The sequence below is a fragment of the Amblyomma americanum genome, chromosome 3 (assembly GCF_052857255.1).
Source record: "Amblyomma americanum isolate KBUSLIRL-KWMA chromosome 3, ASM5285725v1, whole genome shotgun sequence".
In the NCBI taxonomy this organism is placed as follows: domain Eukaryota; kingdom Metazoa; phylum Arthropoda; class Arachnida; order Ixodida; family Ixodidae; genus Amblyomma; species Amblyomma americanum.
The window spans coordinates 158,967,785-158,990,686 of record NC_135499.1 but is presented as its reverse complement, the minus strand read 5'-3'; the positions used below and the strand labels follow the sequence as shown (position 1 = coordinate 158,990,686).

General features: G+C 43.6%; 3 protein-coding genes across 6 annotated transcripts in view; all 3 read left to right on the top strand.

Annotated features, from left to right (window-relative positions):
• Sema1a (semaphorin 1a) overlaps window positions 1-8,046 on the top strand; it is a 133,386-nt gene extending 125,340 nt beyond the window's left edge. The window contains exon 18 of one of the 3 annotated variants that reach the window (XM_077658546.1): window positions 3,736-8,046. In XM_077658546.1, the coding sequence (XP_077514672.1) occupies window positions 3,736-4,109 (374 nt within the window). In that variant the 3' untranslated portion in view covers window positions 4,110-8,046. The remainder of the gene's footprint in view (window positions 1-3,735) is intronic. The other 2 variants (XM_077658544.1, XM_077658545.1) reach the window with 2 other exon arrangements.
• A 3,579-nt stretch (window positions 8,047-11,625) lies between these two features.
• LOC144125288 (pregnancy zone protein-like) overlaps window positions 11,626-22,902 on the top strand; it is a 57,679-nt gene continuing 46,402 nt past the window's right edge. The window contains exons 1-6 of one of the 2 annotated variants that reach the window (XM_077658539.1): window positions 11,626-11,941; window positions 19,875-20,032; window positions 21,015-21,200; window positions 21,270-21,322; window positions 21,423-21,495; window positions 21,926-22,039. In XM_077658539.1, coding sequence (XP_077514665.1) covers window positions 11,865-11,941; window positions 19,875-20,032; window positions 21,015-21,200; window positions 21,270-21,322; window positions 21,423-21,495; window positions 21,926-22,039 — 661 coding nt within the window. In that variant the 5' untranslated portion in view covers window positions 11,626-11,864. The remainder of the gene's footprint in view (window positions 11,942-19,874; window positions 20,033-21,014; window positions 21,201-21,269; window positions 21,323-21,422; window positions 21,496-21,925; window positions 22,040-22,902) is intronic. The other variant, XM_077658538.1, reaches the window with a different exon arrangement.
• LOC144125289 (xylulose kinase) lies at window positions 12,594-18,457 on the top strand. The gene has a single exon (XM_077658541.1). It carries the CDS (start codon window positions 12,880-12,882, stop codon window positions 14,488-14,490), a length of 1,611 nt encoding a protein of 536 aa, XP_077514667.1. The 5' UTR covers window positions 12,594-12,879; the 3' UTR covers window positions 14,491-18,457.

Below are 22,902 nucleotides of genomic sequence, written 5' to 3'. Positions count from 1 at the left end.
GAACTTTCATCAAACATAATGTACGCCTCTGAAGCAAGTCTCAGTAGAGAACTGTCTTGACATACGGCATCATCAGCTATAATGTTGCGTCACTTGGTTTTCTGTCACACACTTTGGCACTCTTGTTTGTGTCGTTTTCTTCCCGCTGTTTGGTGAGCAGACATTATGCCTGCACCTTACAACAAGTATGAAAATGAATGCCTGTAAAACACTGTACATGAGGGTTTGTGGCATTTCTCTTGAATATCTGTGTGCCTGTGCTGACTGCGTATGAAGTGAGCACCATCATTACTTTTGAATTTGAGCATGAGGTGCTGCTCAGGCTTGTTCATAGTCCTATTTTCTAATAGTGCGCTGTTCTAAAAACATGCAAGAGGATGACTTGGAATGAAAAGGGAACACTGTGGAGCAAGAGAGGGCAGTTGACTTGTACTGTGTGCTGCACGTTCACTAAGATCTCATACTTGAATTGTCTGTTCCGTGTGAAGAAGGTGACAGAAGTGCTGTGTTTTTTTTTACCTTCACATGCACAACTGATTATTTATCCTTGATAATTTGATGTTCTCGTCTGTCACTAAAGGCTACAACTGCAAGAAAAAGTCTCGGAATAAGTGGCAGTGCTTATTTAAACTTAAGGTACTCGGGCTTTGCGGGTGAATTGTATTAATGGTCATTTTACGTGGTAAAAAATGTACTACAGGTTATATGAAGAAGCATGAATAGCAGGCTGGTATGGAAAGGGTTTCAAGTGGTGAGGTATCAGTCACCACATATGAAGGCACATTTGAATTGTTAAAAGAAAACAATTTGTACTGTTTCCTTCCACAGTGCCCCCCTTCTTTCCAGTTTTGGGTGTGTGCGCTACTTAAATGCCTTGACTGCATAATATTCTGTAGTACATACCAGGTGAATAGTGCCTTCAGGTGACTGGATAGTGCCTTCAGTTTTGCTGCTATGGCCCGCCATGGTGGCTCAGTGGTTATGGCACTCGGCTGCTGACCCGAAAGGTGTGGGTTCGATCCCGGACGCGGCGGTTCAATTTCGCTGGAGGCAAAATTCTAGGGGCCCGTGTACTGTGCAATGTCAGTGCACATTAAAGAACCCCAGGTGGTCGAAATTTCCGGAGCCCTCCACTGCGGCGTCCCTCATAGCCTAAGTTGCTTTGGGACGTTAAACCCCATAAAACCAACACCAAACCATACCAAAACCAGTTTTGCTGCCATGGCAGTAAACTATTTTGGAATAATCTTGTGTTAGGCTGTGTACATTGTTTTATTTCGTTCAGTCATTACTGACCAAACATGACATTTTCGCAGCCCCTCCATTTACTTAAAGAAATTATATGGGCACTTAAAGTGGAAAATATTCTAAGTGGTTCACTTCTGATTGAAGCAACACTTTGATACTGAAGGGTCCAAGGCACTTGGGCATCTGGCAGCTTCTTCTACTTGCTCAGTATTTTTATCATTCTCTTCTGGGAGGATAATGAAAAAAAGCTGCACTTAAAGTGGTATTCACACGGGGGACGTCGGCGCGGATGGATGTAGTGAGGAGGTGAGCGGCGTCACCGATCCGCCGAAGTCCGCCCCTGCTCTTGGATTCACGATTCACACGGGCAGCAGGGAGACGCCAAGAGGGACGAGCAAAGCGGCCGTGCTGCGGAGGCAGAGGGGCAGGGGTCGAAAAGGAAGGAAGAGGCCAAAACAATGCCCCCTTGCAGGGTTGTGGAAAGACGAAGGGGGAAACAGAATAGATGCGCGATAGGAGGGGAGATAAGAGAAAAGAAACCCGAGGGGGAACAGCCAAAAAAAGAAAGACGGGAGCGGGCTGCACCCCATGCATGCCACAGAAGGCCACATCTCCCGGGGAGACAGGGACTGAACGTACAAGCCGAACAAACGGTCCCCTCCTCGGTCGGCGGCTGCCGCCGGAGCAAAACCGGAAGCTGCGTCGTTGCCGCAAGCACTCTCGAAGGCGTGACGGGTACGCAGTCGCCGTCACTTAAAGAGGGATTACATCGCCCGTGTGAATACCCCTTTACATCCAGTTGAATTGTGTTTTAGCTTCTTTAAATAAATTTATACTCTTGCAATATTGCTAAGAGACCGCCTGTCTTGCTCATGGCTTTTTTTTTAGTGCAGTTTCTGGATTTCCTCTCATTCAAGGTGTTCTGGGAGAGATAGGGACTGATAATGCTAACATTGAGCTCCTTTTTATTTTTTTATATAACTTTCAATAATGAGGTTTAATATAGTGAACAAACTGGGAGGAACTTGTGTTTGTGCAGACATTAGAGTGCTTCTTGTGTAGCATTATTTGCTGTGTGTGCCTACAAATGTCAAGGACATATTACTTACATATGTTTCTGTAGAGACACATTTGTTAAGTTAAGTGTCTAAATGCTTTGAGCAGTAGGTTGCCTAAACAAATTTTCTTCTCTCAGCTGTTTCCTTTGCATGTGTCTGTATGTGAAAAACCTTTTTGAACTGCAATGTTAAATGCATTGTAAGGGCAAAGGTTCCAGTTCGTTAGCCTCGTGTGTGTGTGTGGTTTGTGTTGGCAGCAAAACGACCTTTTGTTATTAGCTGTTTTCACTATTGACTTGCTCAGAAAAAACTTTATGATCGGTTTGTCTCACTTAGGCACCCTTTGCCTCTTACTATTGCCCCAAGACTACCCATGGCTGCACGTAATTTCTTGTACAGGGCTCCGATTTGAATTGCAAAGTGGGTATTGTTAAATTTAAAGCCTGTGGTCGGGAATTTATTTCTTGAGCTATGCTCGCACCTGTATTTATTGCAATGCATGTCACATTCTTTTTACTGAGAGTTATCATACATGTTTGTGTTGCAGTGCTAGCCTGGTCATTTACTTGGCTGAGCAAATTGAACCCATGAATGCTACTCATGCAATCCAGACAGGCTTCATTACAACCTCAGAACACACATCTTTACAGAAAGAGAAAAAGAACATTGCAAGGGGAGAAATCAAAGTAGAGTGAACAAATGTATAGCTGCTATAATGCATACATGCTAGGCATCCGATCAAAAAAACAGCACTCAAGCATCTGTCCTTCTCAGTCATACATTTCTTCGCTCTTCTTGTGCTGCCCCATATCTCTTCTTGTGGTCTTATTTTCCTTGTTGTGGTATCCTTGAATTTTTTTCATTGTCATCCTTCATGTGCTATTTCAATTAGCTTTGGACTTATTAAGCAAGTCTTTCTGGTATCTCTAACATATTTCCCTGCTGCAGCCTTTGTAATGTAAACTGCATAAAGAAAGAGCATTGTCTGCTTCTTTCTTTTAATGTTCAGTGGACACACAACTGCAAATTCATACGACACAAATGCAATTGGCAGCATAGGTATGTGTAGAACTCTTAAGGTTGCCACACGCTCTAGCAGCGTTTTTCCACTCTTTTTCTTCTCATTCAATTACGATAATTGTATTGTGTTTAATGGGAAGTGGTTAGAGAGGCCTGGCTTCCTGCCCCTGCCCCCTTCATGCACCTAGAATTGACACCCAAGTGCCCTGTGTTTTGGTATATTGTCTTCCCCACTGGTAGTTCATCATGAATGGTTTCCTGCTCCCTGATGCTTTTCGGGGCACAAAAGTGAGCACCAAGCTCTCAAACTCCCCAGATATGCATTGTCTGCATTATGAACGCTGAGGGCCTCATTCCAACCAGGCATTTCTAAGTGCAGCTCCCCAACACACTCCTTGCATCGACGCAGGTGCCGTGGCTGGCTCTTCCTTGCACGGCGACCAGAGGACCGGTGGTTCCTCCCAATTCTACACGGCCGAGACCCTGGCCATTGCTGTGACCACCAGCATTGTGTCGTCCCTTGTAGTGGGCTTCATCAGTGGCTACATCTTCAGCCGGCGTTGCCGCAGTGACGATGAGGCTGAGGAGACCTGCCCACCTGATGACTACTCGCGCTACTTGGACCGAGGTGGCGACCCTCATGCCGAAGGTTTCCTCTCATCTACGCACAACCATGCCAAGCCCATTAACCTTGTCCTCAATGTGCCACCCAAGAACGGCAAGAATGCCAATAGCTCGGCGGACAACAAGCCCCTGCAGAAGGTGAAAAAGATTTACTTATAGCCTCTTGCGAGGCCGGGCCTGGAGCCGTTTCAGGTCTACTGAGCACCTCGGGCTGCAATGGATGCACGCTCTGTTCGCCGCACGTGTGACTGGGAAGCCATCGTCAATGCACTACGCGGACACTGGCACACATCTGGAGGAACGAGTGGCATCCTGGGCACGGTGTGGCCAAGCAGCCAGCAGAGGAATGCGAATGGCCATTATGCAAAGTGCAAGACGGCAGCGCGCACATTCAAGAGGCGCCATCTCTTTTCTTCCTGCGAGGCCTCCGCCACAGTAGAAGCTGTGGGCTTGCCGCTCCTGGGTCCGGCATTTAGGGTGAAGTCAATTTGAGAGAAACACACTGCAAGCAAGCGTCTGCCATGCTTGCATAAATGGAAGACTACAAGGGGACTGCACGTGCAACTTTGCTCTGATGTGCACGTGTGTGTGTGTGTGTGGACAGCAGTGGCAATTGGCAAACAAGTGTGTGTGTGTGTGTGTGTGCGTGTTGTTGTTTGCAGAGCTGTGCTTGTGCAGCTTCCTGGCTTAGCAGCATCTGGGTGACTGGTCTGGGCTGAAGTAGCCACATGCTCTGCCGACACGCACGTGTGCTCTGCCTACTTAGTGAACTCTCTTGAGTGGCCAGAGACCATTTGTAGTCCCCCTCCCCCCTCCCCCACGATCCCACAGAGGAGGACAGCGATCAGATCTAGTCTCTGTTGGCACGCATCAGCACTGGAGTAAGCTGCCTTGCTTCACCACAGGACAGTTCGAAAAGCGCCAACACTGGCTTCTCTATCTCAGTTGCATCTCGCCCAACAAATGATCTGTTTGCCACCGTTGCTTTGCCAAAGGACTTACTTGTACCTTGCCTAGCTGCCTCCCATTTTTATTGTTTTTTTTCTTCTGCCTTTTTCCAGTTTACAATTTGTTGCACGCTGTCAAGCATGAGCATTCCATTCGCAAGTTACTTCAGTTTTTAGGCACGGTTCTTGTTTATTTTTATCTTTACCCATCCCTCTTGCTCAAAAGTGTACTTTGCGCTGTTTCTTTACACCTGTAATTGCACTTGTTTGCACAATGTGTCATTAATAGATTGTTCTGTCTCATAAAAAAAAAAGTATGAGATGTTATTTATTGATCGCCATCTAAAGTGCGATGCTGTACGTAATTGTACAGAACTGGTACACCTTTGTGACCATTTCTTTTTTTCTTCTCTCATATTTCTGGACGAGTGTCGACTTGCCCAGGTGTTAACCTGGCTTTTGATGATTAAGGTAATGGTAACCTGGCGAATTTTCATACCATCCTTGAGCTGCCACTGATCACTTGGACACTGCACATGGCGTTGATTGGCTTACACGACACAAAGTGGAACAGTCCCTGCGGTTCAGTCAACCTAGTCTAAAAACCAGCAACCAGGGTTTTTGTGTCAGTCCAGTGTTGTTGCTTCACTTGGCATTTTGTATTTTATGTAGAGTTGAAGCATACCGTATGTGCTTTTGCTTGAACTCTGGTGGTGAGAAGACCAATTATGGTTATGCCGCTCAAGCAAGAACTGTTGTACAAAGAACACAGTTTTCACTGGTGTGCACACATCGACATACGAAGCTGCGCAAGCATCTCGGGCATGCAATTACAGACTGCGACAACCTTCTCTACTCGTGCTGCATTGGTCTTTGCTTCTTTCTCAAGGTAAAGAACAGTGCTGGAAATTTTATCAGAGTATTGCCTAGATGTGGTTTAATTCGCGTAGTTGTGGAGAGTCGACATTGTCTACGGTCGAAGCTGAAGATATGCTGAAATGAAATTGCCATCGATAATGTAAAATATTGAGATGTGGATAGAACCAGTGTGTGTTGTTATGTTAGCTATGATCTTATACAGCGTGGTCAGTGATGCAGTTTACCCCAAGACATATTTGTGGATTTGCTTCATCATCTTCAGCACTCCTGTGACATAGACTGTGGAATAGAAACTGTCGTCATTTCATTTGTGTATTTGTTAAGTTTTGTGCAAGTAGAAGATGCCTGCAAAAAGGTAATACAAGGAAAGTATAGATTGTAAATTAACATAGGGGAAAAATATATATATATTTATGCATGGCAGCTTTGACTGTGCACCTGCACTCAAATACTCGTTTATGAGACAGCCTTTTGAGCAGTTTTAGGAGGATATATTTTGCAGGCACGTTCTTTTAGTGAATTTATCATTGTTGTACATACTTTATTTCTCATTGGACCCTTGTGTTGAATTTGTTGTTTTAGGTTGCAGCTCGAGTGCAACTTAATCAGTGCTCCGCAATCAATGTTAGCCTTGTGTCATGTATATGTCAGATGAAACTTCCAGCCATTTTGTCAAAGAGACTGCTTGCAGAATGTCCAGTAGGTACCTTTTAATCTTTCTCATTCATTGCTATCATCAGAACGAGGTCTGTGCATCAATGAAGCTGTTTGTAACAATAGTTGAAGACAAACCAGCAATTGTTGTCAGAAAATTTCTTATCTAGGCTAAAGACTCATGTCAAGCCTTGTGTTTTATAGGCTGCCAGTATCTCTGGAATAGCAGAAGCTAGATATTTGAGTCATTCAAAACTATGCCTTGTTCTTATGATTGCAAGATCATGCAGTGGGATGCCTGTGAGTGAACAGTGCCATTTCTGAAGCTTGCCAGCACATCTTCAGTTGACGCTTGTAGCTACCTTGCAGTTCGATGTGTGAATGTCTTATCATTGCAAGCTGTGGCGAACCACAGGAGACGAAACGAAATGAAATGGAGGTGCCTTTTTTGGGCCGAGTTGAAGGTCATGTATGGCGTTCTGTTGCAGTCTGTCATTTTCATTTGTACATTATAGAGAGTCATTATGCATATTATTGTGGGCACATGTTTGCTTGTTGTCTATGTAAGCAAAGTCAGTGATGGAACAGGCAGCGTTCACTGACAAGTTAGCTTGCTTAAAGATCTGACTGCAATGCATAAGTACCAAGTACTTGGCATGTTGTTGCCATCAAGCAGTGTGTGGATGCAGGTTATTGTTTTGTTGACTACAGATGTGCATCAACTTGGGCACACAAAGGTTTGTTATGTAATGCACAAAACCACACTTAAATGTGCAGTGGTACTTATAGGGTAGTGCAAAAAATATGGGGGGTGGCAGTATCGGAACATTCACGTTATTTTAGTTCTATCACATGGCCACCCAGCATGCAAATGTCAGTTTTCATGTCACTAGAGTGTAAGAAAAACCAGCCAATATTATTATTATTATTATATGGCTTGATCTCATGCATGGCATGCCATTTCTTAACGAGCAAGGTTGCAGCCTGTAAAAATCACTGTTCTTTGCATTACAAGGAGAACAGAGCACCTGCTTTTCTCTGTCCGTGCTGGCCTGTTTGTTGAACACCTGAACAATATTTTATTTGTGCTTACATTGCTCGTCTTTTTTAGTGGCTAAATGTTGCTGTACATGTACATAGGTGTCCTTTTTGCAGTGTAACACGTGACTGTCCCGAGCGCTTTGTCTTTATTGTCCTCAAGTATGGCCAAGAAATGACAGGTATCTGGCACCATAGTCAGGTCGGTGTGCCCTCCTGGCCACATACAGTTTTTTCGTCAAGACAATAACTGCTAGTAATAACACTGTATACAGGGATAACATTGTAACCGAAGCCCCCCCCCCCCCCCCCCCCCCCCCCCCCCCCCCCCCCGCCCTCCCCTCTTCCCACATCCTGTCCCCACCTGGCCCTCCTCGACAGTCTGTAATGCAAAGATAGTGACATTTGTGTGTATACTTCGTATTCTTTTGTACATCGAGAGAAGTGACCCCGCTCAGAGAGAGCAACTCTCCCTGTGCGGAATAGCATGTCCATGTCCCATGACAGCGCAAGTATTGTACAGGTATGTTGACGTTACTATGATAATAAAACTTCTGACTCCAAGGTGCTTGGCGTGTAAGTGCATGGTTTTTACATTTGTCCCATCTGTGGCCTGTTGCTTTGGAAGCTGCAGTTCAGAGTGCCCATAAAAAAACGTGCGTCAAGAAGCCAGTTGGTCTGATGCAGTGGCTTTTAATTTCGAGTATGGATGGCTTCGAATTCCTGCATCACCATGAACTTTTCTTGCAGTGCTTTATTTATTTATTTATTTATTTATTTATTTATTTATTTATTCATTCATGAAATACTGCAGGCTACCCTTTGGCGGCCAAGGCACAAGTGGCGCAACAAAAAAGAAAAACACACCAGTGAAGTTCACATACAATTATAAAATGAACATTGTTGATAAAATTTTAAAAAATGACAAAAATTGGAACATCAAGGTAAGCTACACATTCTCATTCACTTCTGAGGACAGCAGAAAGAATTCACAATTGTGAAGAAATGCACACGTGCATGTGGAAACAGGCATTGAAAAGAATATGAAAAAAAAGAAATGCCGTGCTCTGCAATACACAGCATTCCGACAAGAATTCTGGGTGATGCTTAGTACAAAAAATGGGGAGCAGTGTTTACAAGTGTTATGCTGCATGTTCATTCACAGAAGTCTAGAAAGAGTTGACCGATAATGGGTTCACAATCTCTGGTGGTAGTTCGTTTCATTCTGCTATGGTTCGGAGAAAGAAGAAAGAGCAATGTGCATTAGTTCTACTCTGAGGCATCACAATTGTTTTATCATGTTTCCATCTGGTCTGTCTGGTTCTGTTGAACTGCATGTAAGTGGTAAAATCCATTTCTGAACTTCTTTTGTTGATTATATAATAGAGCATTTGCAGCCAATACACCTTTCGTGGTGTTTCAAGTGTTGGAATGCTGTTTCTTTCCCTGAGATTAGTAACTGATATGTGCCTGCCATATGTGTTGTAGATAAATCTTCTCGCTCTTTGTTGAACACTTTCGATTGCATTAATGTCAGACTTAATGTGAGGGTCCACGTGTAATCGGCATATTCCAGTAAGGGTCTTAATTGTGATCCTTATGCCGTGAGCTCGGTTTCAGACGCGCCAGACATCAAGCGACACTACTAGAGCCAGAGCTCCTTTGAAGCTGCCGAGACAATGTGCTTTATGTGACTGCTCCAGTTTAATGTTGAGGTGATATGTATTCCCAGGTATTGAACTAAGTGACAGTTTTAAGTGGTACATGGTGTATTTTGTAGATGTAGACTATCGGGTACTTTTACGCATTAAGGACATTTGGGTGCATTTAGAAATATTTAGTTTCATATGCCACAAAGCTCAGCAATCGCCAATTGATGCCAAGAAATCATTCAGGAGAAGTTGGTCTGCGGGTGTTTGAAACCATAATGTGCAGGAACATTGTGCACGCACCATTTTTTCGGAGTGAACAATCTTGCATGAAAAGGCAAACTGGCAAACTGAAGCATCTGCTATGAAAACAAACATGTGTTGCACTGCACGCTCTTGCACACTTTTGCATTAATCTTGCTTCTCTGTCTTTGCGGTGGTGTTGCTTCATGCCATCTAGGTAAAAGCGGTCAAAGGTATACTTCAGCTAGCCTGTCGTGGCTTGAATGCACTGGCCATTTACTACCCTCCCTCTCATCTGAAATGATGTCAAGGCTGTTAACACCAATACCTATGATAGGCTTTTTTACATGGCTGCATCTGCAATGTTAATGTCAACTTTGTTGCGCCCATAATATTTAGAAATGCCTCAAGCACATATTCGAGGTACATTCTATATCCCCTTCAGGTGCTAATTGCTATCTAGTGAAAGCAAAATTCTCAAATTTTCAGATTTTTGCAAGGAGCATGCTAAGATTCCATAGAAAAAAATCATGCTTTTCCCTGTTATGAATTGTGCAATTTTTGTCATGACCTCGCATGTCCGCATGTGTGACTCGACATTTCTTTCAAGGTCTTATACTTCTTTTGATTCATGCCTACCACAATAAGTCAATATTCAAACAGTTTAGCACATTTTAGGTACTTTACAGCACTCTTGCTTGCAAAACAAGCAAATGAAAACATGTACCCACCGAAGCCACACCAGAGCACGGCTGGTTGATAAGCACCGCACCTCGCTTTGCATCAAGCGGCCGTGCCGGAGCTACCATAAGACATGGAGGCATTCATTATAAAAATGATTTTCTGCAATCACTTTGCATGCCAGGCTTGATATGTTTCAGTGCAAGATTTTCTAGATATCAGCAAATTTTACTGCGCTTGCTTTTGTGAATATTGCAACTTTTCTGCAATGATTTGATAATGTTTAGGTTGCGTACACAAACATGGATGCAGCACAATGCACAATTATATGGAAAGGTGACCAAATGTTCAAGTGGATGCACAGTCGTGGATAAAAGTTTGCAGGATGCGGATTTGCAGAAAAAAATTATTTTTGTGTTGCATCGCTACCCAATCAGATGGTATTCTTCTAGCAAATGAAGCACGCATGTCTCCTCACGATTCTGTGCATTTCAAGACTTGCTGCGCCTAACCACGCCACAATAAAGTTTAATCCGCATCCGACAAACTTTTGTCCACGACTGTACGTCCATCTAGTACAGGAAGGTTTTTGCTGACCAAGAATGTTGAATTGTGGTGCATGGTTGTGGTGTTGCAGAAGGTAGCATACATCATGAGCTTTGCTTCAAGGATTGCTTGATCAAACAGCCTGGACTGGTGTTTTCCACACTGCCGCAAAGCAGCTCATATAGGTTGGCGACATGCGACACAAGGAACAAGAGCTTGTTGACAAGACAAATGCCAGCGAACCGTGTACCACGGAAGTGGGAGACAAATCGGGAAGCAGGATTATGAAATGGGAACGTGGCACATTTGACACCATGCACCTGGACAAACAAAATGCCAAAAAGGAAGTTCATAAACAAGAATTGGCACAGTAGTCGCCAGAGGGTTATTTGGTGCAACATTTTAACCTTAGTACAAGGTAATGTATAAAATTTCTGCCATGCTTCAAGGCTTATTTTTCTGTTCCAGGTACTATACACTATACAAGCAAGAAATTTTGTTCAGATGAAACTAAGTTGTCTTTGCTATGGCAGGAAACCGACACAACTTTTTGGTATGAGTGTCACATTCGCCAATTAGACAACCGTTGTATGCACAACTTGCCATATGCATAATGTTCACCTTGTTCAACCTCCATTTTTGTTTAAATTTTATACTTTTACAAAACTTTCATTTGTGCCTACTGGTTTGCCTATGCTGACGAGGTAGTCGGTAATATTTTTATTAATTCATTTATTGAACGCGCCGCGTACATTTAGGCACCCAGAAAAATTGCCAAGTTCGTTGGTGCTTAGCATGCTGTCGATTGCAGTTGAGTATCTGAAATGTATCGTCTAAAGAAAGTGTAGCATTAAGCTTCTGCCTTTCCTTCCGCTCGGGGTTAATTTTTTTCCATGACCAACGCCTAGCAGAGCTCTTCCTTGCGACAGATTTCTTGTAAAAGAAATGTGCACTCCTTTGTGCCAGATAGAGAGGCCTTGCGTCTGCGGCAGCTCGACATTTGACACATCTGAGATAAGGCAGATGGCCCCCCGAGGATATGCCTCCTCCCCTGCCCTGGCTGCGTACCGTACGCGCGGGTGGCCGCGCCGCCTTTGGCGCTTCTCGCCTATCGTCTCTTTTCTTTCTCGCTTTTCACCGCAACCACGGAGATCCGTCCGACCGGCTGGCTTGGCGCACGCCCCGATAGGGACCTGCGGCCCGCCTGTACTGTCCAGGAGAACTCGTTTTCTATTAATCCGGTGCATCGACCTGTCGTTGTGCGGCGCGGACTCACGATGTCCCGATGTTTGATGCATTTGGTCATCAGCTTGTGCACTTTCGGACTGGGTACCGTTGAAGGTGTCAACAGGCCGTGAGTACTAAGGTTTACAACCAAAACTGTTTGGTCCTTTTTACTTTTTTAAGGATGGTTGCTCCCAAATGTGTAAGTTGGATGATACCTACATATGCATGAGCTTCATTTCTACTGAGTGTGATTTTTTCTTGGGTGTCTTAAAGTGTGCAAAAAATAATAAAAGAATTATGTAATTACTAAGGTGATATTACGTACGGTTTGCCTGTCAAAGAAAAAAAAAATGTTCAGCCATGCTAGCTCACATAACGGTGGCCGCGCTTGTTACGAACTCCGCATGAGGAACCATCGCACGGAAATGCTGAACGTCTCTCAGTAGTAGCGCGCATTACGAACGCTCAGTTTGATTTCGCGGGCATCGACTGATCCGGCGAACCGTCCGAAAACGGCGCGCAAGTGTGCAACGCTAGGCGCTTGGTGCAAACGTGCGAACCATACAAACCAACACATGACATCGGCGCTGTTACCCGACTTTTCTGTGCATTTCTTCGCCCAGTTTTCCTATGAAAATGTTGAGAGAAAAATGCCTTTTTCTGTGCATGTTTCGTACCTCTAGGCAGGGCGCGATGAGCGTAGTTTTCCTATGTTGATTCTTTGGTTGCCTGTTTTGGTCTCCGCTTTCACCGCTGCTGCCCGCTGGCGCTGTAGTTCTTGCAAGTTTTTGCTCCGTTTTGTTCGTTTCATTTTCCTCGTCTCTTCAGCGCCGTCCACTTTTCCCCTAGGGCCCCGTGTAATCAGCTTCTCCGGTTCACATAGCCACGTCCGCCGTATCACACATATCTTCCCATGTGCAACGACCAAGTTGTTGGAGGCAAACTGATATCGAGTCGAGATGCGCAGTCCCCTAGAAGGACCGTAGAAGACTCCGTTCGTTGTGTGCTACTTCTACCGAGGCTTCGTTGGCTTGTTGGATCCCTGTGACAACTACCTGCAAGGGAATGGAAGCCACGCGCAAGAGTTACCTCGGTTTGGACTTCAGTACGCAGCAGCTGAAGGGCCTCGCGATCGATGACAAGCTTCAAGTGTTGTGCGAAGCAGCCGTGCAGTTTGATAATGACCTCCCCGAATATCGCACACAGAACGGCGTTAACAGGAACCGCGACAGCCTGACAGTCACGGCGCCCGCAATCATGTGGGTGAAAGCGCTCGACATGTTGCTTGAGCGCCTCAAGGTAGCGGGCCTTGACTTGTCATCCGTAGCGGCCATCTCTGGGAGTGGTCAGCAGCACGGGAGCGTCTACTGGAAGAAGGGCGCCGCCGACATGCTTCGAGATCTGGACGCGTCCAAGTTCCTTCACGATCAGCTTCAGGGCGCATTCAGCGTTCGCGACTCCCCTGTCTGGATGGACTCAAGCACAGAGTCTCAGTGCCGCAACCTCGAAGCAGCCGTCGGCGGCGCCCAGAACCTTGCGGACATCACAGGCTCGAGAGGATTCGAGCGGTTCACGGGCAATCAGATTGCCAAAATCTGGCAGACGAAACGCGACGCGTACGCAAATACTGAGCGGATCTCCCTGGTGAGCAGTTTCGGAGCTACGCTGTTTCTAGGTCGCTACGCGCCGATTGACTTTAGTGATGCATCCGGCATGAACCTACTGAATATACGCACGCACCGTTGGGAACGTGCATGCCTCGATGCCTGCGCGCCTGATTTAGAAGCCAAGTTAGGCGAGCCCGTAGCGTCTCATGAGGTGATCGGTGCAGTCTCACCGTACTTCGTGGACCGCTACGGGTTTTCGGCAGACTGCTCAGTCGTTGCATTTACGGGCGATAACCCGGCGTCGTTGGCTGGCCTCCGTCTCCGCGGCGGTGACCTTCTTGTCAGCCTTGGCACTAGCGACACTGTGTTGATGTGGCTTGATGAAGCGAAGCCTGCTCTTGAAGGTCATGTTATGGTGAATCCAGTCTCGAGTGACGCCTTCATGGGCATGTTGTGCTACAAAAATGGTTCTTTGACTCGGCAGAGAGTGAGAGACCAGTGTGCTGGAGGATCCTGGGACATATTCGCGTCACTCATAGACAGTACACCTCGCGGTAACTTTGGAAACATTGGCATGTACTTTGACCTGAAGGAGATCCTTCCTCCTGTTATTGGCGACTTCAAGTTCAACAAAGGCAATGAGAGGGTGGCAAAGTTTTCCCAAGAAGTCGAAGCAAGAGCTGTGGTAGAGGGACAATTTCTTGCCAAACGCGTCCATGCCGAACGACTTGGTTTCACTACTGGTGGCAGGGTGCTGGCAACTGGTGGTGCCTCCAAAAATCCTGGCATTGTCCAAGTCTTGGCTGATGTGTTTGGGGCATCAGTATACACGTTAGGCAAAGCTTCTGCAAATGCAGCATGCCTTGGTGCTGCCTACCTAGCCCTCTTTGGTGTGTGCAAAAAAGCTGAAGCTCAGCTGTCATTTGATAATGTTGTCAGTGAACCTGAGTCATTCTGTTTGGTAGCTAAGCCAAGTGCCGATGCAGCTTCAGTCTATGGCCCAATGGCAGAACGCTATCGGACACTTGAGCAAAGGGTAGTATTGCAGCAAGTGCAAAGCACTTCGTAATTCTCACACAGTGCCTTGAACTATACCTTTCTTTTTTAGTTGTTGGTGATTGGGTCCAGATATACAGTTGGTGTTACGCATGCTTTGGCACGGGTAATTAAAGTAGCATAGCTGCATGGCGGAAGGTGGTGCACAGGAAATGCAAGATGGATGAAAAAATTCGCTGGCTTATGTCTCATATCGTCTGTCTTGTCGGGCTGCAGCATGAACTACAAGTATATAGACTCTCGTTTTACATGCACTAGTACTGCAAACGTATGCCTTGAGCCAGCAAATGCTCTCTTAACCACTGCCAGGGCAATATTTATTTCTTGACCTTTTTTTTATTCTTAGCACAGCTGTGCTTACTGTACGCAGTGTTCACATCGAAGACGTTTTACTGGGCTATGGTGCAACAGAGCTTGCCTATATTTTCTTTGTCTGTTATTCCTTTCGCCTTTACAAATCACCTGTGATATTTAATATTTGTTTCCGAGACATTTATACAGTCTCATGTGACAACGCACAAGCTGATATGTGCTCTTGTCGCTGACCAATAAAGCACAGAATTTTTTACTACTTTTACTGCTGTATCAGTTTAATTAAACTGTGCACGAGTGCTGACAGACATGCATTAGCCATGTGAGCAGCTCGGTGCCCCAAATCCACTTTCTGCATGAACAGGTTTTTCGTCAGGTGTCAGTATTTGTAAATGGTCTCTCCAGCTTCATTCCTTTCCTGTGTAAAAGGATGAAGTCTGCAAATGAAATTATTGAAATTCATTCTTTTGATGTGTGCATAGTCTTAATTTGTCCATAAGAGATGCTTAACAATGCACCACTTACTGTCTCAGATATATTGCTACTACAATTTGTGGTCTCCTGGGGGAACATGCTGCTCGGTAGTGTATCTAGAATTGTCAAGTTTCACACACATCATGATGAAAGAATGTGAAGCCTCTGCGCAAGTTACAATGAACAATTTAAGGTAGAAACTACGTTGTGTTGTTACGAGCTGGGCCTTTTGTGCAGTAGTCATTTTCGTTCACATTGCGTGCTTGTAGGTGCAGAGGTTCATGTCTAAATGTTCATGTTGTTACCACTTTAGCCCCTGCCTCAACACATCACTGTGTCTGTAATGGCCGTTCATTTTGTTAAAGGGACACTGATAACGAAATTGAAGTTGGCCTGTTTTCATATGTTACCACATTATAACAACAAAGGCACTACTCTTACTGAAAATGGAGCTTTTGTAAGCTGGAAAAGGCCAAAAAAATGAAATACAGGCATCGCCATTACTGGCCAGTTTTGCAAGTGAGCCGCAGTGCATCGGGACACTATTTGGAGCATGGATCCTAGAGTTTGGGCTGCACCGCGTTCACTTCAAAATTGTTTTCAGTCTTGATTTTACAAGTTTGAATCAAGTAATGGGAAAATAATGTTCCATTTTTGGATTCATTTTTATCAGCAGCAAAAAGTTCTTTCACCGCCGGAAAAACATCAGCGCTCTCGGAAAGGGGCATAGAAGTGATTTTTACTGAGAACAGAAATTGAATGTAGTTTCCGTTAATTGTCCCTTGAATTGCTGAAGCATGTGCTACTTTCTGCATTGTAATCTTCAGCTTTTGCACATGTGGTTCAAGCTTTGTACTACCGTGATCAAAAGTTTATGGGGCAAGGGTTCTCGCAACAAAGCTTATTCTATTTAACGCAGACACGTAGGCTAGTTGGTGACTCGAACTAAAATGTATACTGTAACTGCGCTAACAAACAGGGGCACAGGAAAGAAGACAGTTTTCTTTCTTGCATCTCTGATTGTTACCAGTGGAGAGAGCATGCACATCACCTCATACCTTGACACATTTCAAGCAAATGAATGGAATGACTGCACCGAAATAAATTTTCTCCTGCACACTCAGTGTTCCGTAAACTTTTGATTGCGATGGTACATGAGCCATGCTGATGTGTGCAACCACAGGCAGATGAGTGAAAGTGTGTAAGCTATGAAGCTATTTCCGACAACTGGATAATGAATGCTGCTTGAAGTGTAGTGCCACAAAGAAATTCTTTTATTGCACATTCCACCTCGAAAATAATGAGAGATGTGAGTGCTGCACTACACTTGCATTAACATAAAATAATGTCGCACCTGACTATCTGTGATAAATTGGCACCAGGGGTGATATTCTATGGGCGTCGAATTTTTTACATGTCTACTTCGGTTCACGCCGATTGGCTCAACTCCTAGAAGCCACGGGGTTGATCCAAGCGATGCAGACTGCAGTATACATGTCTAGAAAGGTGACACCCGCAGAATATCACCCCAAATGAACATTTCTGCAAAGAAGTGTATTTAATCAAACTTTGCCATTAAGTGAGGGTAGTCCTGTAATGGTTGACAGCTTGTGCACTGAGTGTGCTCATAAGCAGTGAGGTAAGCTGTTCTGAAAACTCTCTTCTGATATGAGGACAGTGCAGTTTTTACATGGTGTGCTAAGTGCACAAATAGGAACATATTTTAGGATGAATCCACTGTGATAAGCCTGGCTGATTTATCAGTCACAGAAAAGAGCTAACTGGGCTATTCTGGTTTGACATGAGAAGCATCACGACTAGCAGTGTTAAAGGACTGCATTGCCCATAAGAGTTGCTACACCTCTGGCTGAATGAAGGAAAACTCTGCTGCTGCTGGAACAACCTGAAATTAGATGAAATTTTAAAATTTGCAGCTGTAGGAATGTTGGTAGTCAGCAAGGCTAGTTTCCTTTCTTGATTTGACAAAAAGCAGTTCAGATTCAATTCATGCATTTAAGGCACAGCTGTGAGCATGTATGTTGCATGCGAAAAACGGTCACACAGTATCTTCAATGCAAAACTTGTTCCGCCATTTGCTTGGCACATTAAAGTCTTTGCAACACAGATTCCTTAGCACTCAAATCAGGGCCATCTTTACCCCACACCACAACTGCTACATCCCCCGGAAAACCTCCCCAGAAGACAAACGCAGTTTCTCAGCGCCAGAAATACCTCTCTAATGCTCGCTCTATGTGGTGCTGCCCGCAGGGGCAAGCCCATATCGTATCCATCCTGTTGAAGATTCTTGGATCTTCATATCTAGAGGATGTTTGTCCCACCCTACCAGCGGCGTCAAAATCCTTTTGTGTTTTTGGTTGAGCTTATCCATGCTGTGGTGTGGGACCTTTGTTGGCGCTACATGAGCCACTGCGCATAGGCAGGGCTACGTTTTTTGAGTGCAGAAATGATCTGTATGCCTTGGAGGAGGGTATTTAATGTAGCAATAAATTTCTCTTTTTAACTGCTGCTATTAAATGGACCTACTAGGACGCTATCTAAAACTTTAGAAACATAAACATAAGTGTTATAAATACATTTTGGCTTGCTGGAAGTAACTGAACTCTAAAGATATTCGCATTTGATTGGCTCTGTCCAGAGGCTTGGTAAGAAATCTTTCTTCCCATGTGCTTGGTTAAGAAGGGGTGGAGCTGAAACATTTCTCTTAAGAATGAAAAATAAGTACTTTGGGTTTAATATCAGTGGCCTATCACACAAGGTGTCTTATTTACACCACCATCCAGGTAAAATTAACTCTTGACAAAGTACATGAGGTGAGGAGCCAGTTTGCAAATGCTCTTTAAAAGAACCTAAAGTCTTTCCGCGATATACGCATTTAGGGCAGTTGCATGCATCTAAAAGTTAAAAATTAACTATGCTGCTGGTCTTCTCATATTGTGGAACCTGAGTTGTGCAGGAATTTCTGTGCCTCAAATTGCACTTCACATGCATTATGACTCTGAGCATTTTTTTGCTTCATGCGACTTGCAGGTATAAAGCAGTTTTTTCATTTATTTATACAGTACCCACAGCACCCGCAGGCATTACAGTTGTGGGGAGGGGATACAAAGTTACAACACAGACCAAGGAAACGTGAGCTCGTGCCACATGGTTATAAAATACTCATTATACATAAAACACTCAAAAACAATGAACGTCGAGAAAAGGAATACTCAGAACCACAGTCAACACTGAACTCAACATCTATAAGAATACATCATTCAATACAACGCTGACAACGATGCAAGACAACTGGTTCCACTCTAGAATTGTTTGGGGGGAAAATGACGTCTTAAATAAGTTTTTACGGCAAGAAATTTCGCACATTTTTAAATGATGGTCCGTATGTTCAGAGACATAGTAAGGATGCCTAATATATTTATCTCTTTCTATGTTTACCAATGAATTGTATACACCATGAAATAACTTTAATTGTAATCTTTGTTGTCTAACGTCCAGCAGTTCCCAATCTAATTCTTGTTTTATTCTTGTAGTGCTGAACTGCCATTCGTAATTTCCAGTGACAAAGCGTGCAGCCATGTTCTGTATATGCTCTAATTTTTGTTTATCATGTAAAGTTGGCGGATCCCAAACAGTGCAGGCATATTCTAAGATTGATCTTACACTGGCCTTATAAAGCAAATTCGAACAGGCTAATGGGAAATTTCGTGTGTTGCGGTGAAGAAAGCCCAATGCACGGCCTGCCTTGGCTGCAGTATACTCGACATGGCGAGGCCAATTTAATTCTGAGGTAAAATACACACCTAGATACTTGTACTCAAATACACTACTTAACAAAGAATTATTTAGGGTGTAGGTTTGAATTTGAGGGTTTCTTTTTTTTGTGTACACCATATATACTGTTTTGTTCAAGTTGAAGTTTCATACAGCTTTTGCGCACCATTACGATATTTTGTCCAGATCCTGTTGAATCGTGTAGGTGTCTATTTCGGAAGTGATTGTCCTGTAGAGCATGCAATCATCTGCAAACTTCCTCATATGGTACTCAGTTCCATCAGTGATGTCATTAACTTAAAGCAAAAATAGTAGTGGGCCCAAAACGGACCCTTGTATAATGCCGGATGTGACTTCCGCCGCCTGAGATTATGCGCCGTTCACAACAAACTGGGTTCTTGATCGCAAGTACTCTCTAATAAGTGGCAAGTACTCTCTGATGATTTAATGTGCAAATGCTTAGCAAAAGCCATGAAACTAACAGGCATTTTGCTTATGCAAAACGTTTGACAGCACAAAAAGTCGTATTGTGAATCATTAATCTCTTGCAAAGTACCTTAATTGCAGTGTGTTGTTTTTTTAATGTTATTATTACTGTTATTTACTATTAGTATTGTTTTGATCATTTAGGTATCTATATCTCAGATAAACTCATGACCAACTTCAAGCCCACATTTTTAAATAAAAAGAAGAGGAAGGCAGGCAATGCTTTCTTACGCCAATATACTTTTCACAGCATTCAGACCCCATGATATTGTTAATAACCAACAAATAAATGTGCATAATTTGTTAGCTCAGTGAAAGTTTTTTTCTCCGTAGGTCATTCCTGTTGACGGCACCTTGGTCTCTCATGCCTGGAACAAATGAGACGTTGGTACTGCATGTCGTTAACCCACCTAGGGATGGCCATGCCACAGTGAGCCTCAAAGCAGCACCTAATGTTGTATTGTCTGATGTTTCTATAAAAACTGCTGGTGGTAAGTAATCAAGCACTTCAATTTTTTATTTATACATATTTCTTGAAATTGGCATCAGAAGCATACCTAAGGAGGACAAAAAACTGACTCAAAAATTTTCAAGAGCAGCATGACAGTGATCGCTATGCTGCTCTTGTCACTTCAGCAGCATCTTTCACAAAATTTTTTATTGAATGAAAAAGTTAGTACAAAGTAACAGCATGTCAGTTGTTCTTTTACTAATGCCTGCAGTGCTTGCATCTGTGCTCGAATATGTCATTTTGTGGAGCTGCTTTCACCACTCAAATTGCACCTGAATTTATGAGTTTGCGCGTTAAACAAGAGGCAAATAATTGTTCCAGATTATTGCAATAGAAATAAGTTTGTAGTAGCTATGCTACAAAAGAGTGCAGCACCTGTGCCTAATACAGATGTTTATCATAACATACTTTTTTTGTCTATTTTCAAGCATTGGCAGTCACTATTTCAATTGGTCCACACTTTTTCCTTGCTTGGTAGCTTTCTGAGGATCATGTACGACTAGGGCAATTGTACCTTTGACATTTGTCAACTGAGGCTTGCAGTTTGTATGTCACAAATTTGCGACATTCAGTTGGAAGAGGGCACGGCTACATATATTTTGTTTCCTCATAAAAATACTCTTTCAAGTGAACTTACCATCTGGAATTGCAGAACTTTTGATTGCACAATGTGGTATGCTAATGAGTTTAAGGAAATTGAAAAAAATCCAGTGCTGCATTTATATTGTACCTACATATAGGATTATTAAATTTTTCACGAAAAGGCATTTAAATGACAGAAAAGAAAGAACACGTGGGATGCACACAAAGGCATGTTTCCATATGCATTCTTTCCTTTTTGCTGTTTATTATTGGCACTTTTTTATAAAATATATTCAAACCAACTTGCCCAACAGATACATATCAGAGATGTGCATCTGGTGACCAGGGTTCAAAAACCACACTGATGCATTTTCTTGCAGGTTTACCAGATGTAATGGTGCTGTCTGTGCCTGAAAGCCTGCCTTTGAATGCCACGCTTGAAATCTCAGGGAAATTTGGCAGCTACGCTTTTGAGAAAACAGTACCTGCTGTCACCAAGGAAAGTGATAAAAGACTCCTACTTATCATCCAGACGGATAAACCTGTCTACAGGCCAGGCCAGTTAGGTGAGTTGTTGTTTGCCAGAGTGTAGTCAAAATTCAAGCATTCTCACAAACTGAGCCCCTTGTTTGCAGTTCAATTTCGCATCCTCGCAGTTGACTTCAGAAGGCTTCCATTTGCAGAACATGTGAGCAGTTCACAGTCACCATCATTTCCAGAAAAATTTGGTACAAATAGTGAAGACTGATAAGTTGCATTTTTTTTTGCATTTATTTTCATGTCATTAGGTAGGTGAGGTCTGGATTGAAAACCCAATGCGCTTCAAAATCACCCAGTGGAGGAATGTGTCTTTCTCCACAGGTATGTGTGCGATCATTCACTATGTGGCTTTAAATCGATCTCTGAGTTATTTGCTTATTTTATTCAACTTGGGCTATATCAAACTATTTCATAATACCGTGAATGCATTTGCAGTGACAATTTCATATTCGCACATCTTTTGGTGTGTGTTGCTGGGAACATTGTTGTTTTGTGGGTAGGCAAATATGGGGCAAAGATGATCTGTATAATGCTGCTGGTTTTTCTTCTACCATGTCAGATCACTTAGCCTTGATGTCCCATGTGCCTGAAAATGGCCATGAAAATAATGTGCTGTCACTTGTGTTCTCCTCACATTAAATGTTACAAGGTTTGGCATGAAGTTTTTTAACTGGCTGCATGGCGTCAGAAACGCACTTTCTCTTGTTACTGGTTGGTGAAAGGGCATATACATGTGTGCTAATCTCCACAGGTATTGTCCAACTGGAACTGGAGCTCTCTCATGAGCCCCAGTTGGGCCAATGGACAATCTGCTGCCAGATCTTGGATCGTCTGACTTGCCAGGCATTTCAAGTGGATGACTATGGTATGTCCTCTTTCTTCCTCGTATGCGTGGCCAGTAGTTGTCATAAACTTAAAGACGTGTATGGATATTTAAAGGAGTTCTGAAGCACCTTCCGAGGAGTGCACACCAACTCGCTTAATCACTGCAGTGTGCTGTCAATGAGCACCTGAGACAAATAATACACTTCTACATGCAGCAGAGAACCTACAATCGCGTGAAAGTTGGCGAGCACTTTTCAGGAACTTTTTTATGCTCGCACCCTCCTCCGTCACACTGCTTCTCCGTATACCAGTTTAGAGATGGCTGTTGGTTAGATTTTTTTAGATGTCAGGCAGCTACCATGGCCGCAGCCGATATGTGGCATTAGTTCCGGCTTGTCGGCAAGCATTGCCCCCAGCAGTGGGGCCGGCGGAAGAGTGCCGACCTTTCTGCGTGCAAAAAGTGACGAGAGGAGAGGGAAAGGCGCGAAGACGCTGAACTTCAAATTTTGACTACAGATAACTCAGCTTCAACAATGCGCATCAAAAAAATTCTTGCTGGGGGGTATCCGTCAAGCAGCATCCTTCCACATCACAGGCATACCGTAACTTTATTAGAGCCGCTTAGAGCCCCTTTAATTTATATTCCGACTGCAGGCAGGGGCTTATTATTTTTATATCTTTTTACGTTGCTCAAACCTAATATTATGTATATGTGTTTTATATTTTAGTGGTGTGGGCTGGGACACATTTTTCTTGTTTCTTTTTTTTTTTTGAAGTCCCAATATAATTTATGTGTTTTATATTGTGTTTTATTGCTTTTTGGCATTGTTTTTGCATGGTAAGTCACAAATCTGTAAATTTAATCATAATTGTAAATAGCTTATGACTATTGCACACTTTATT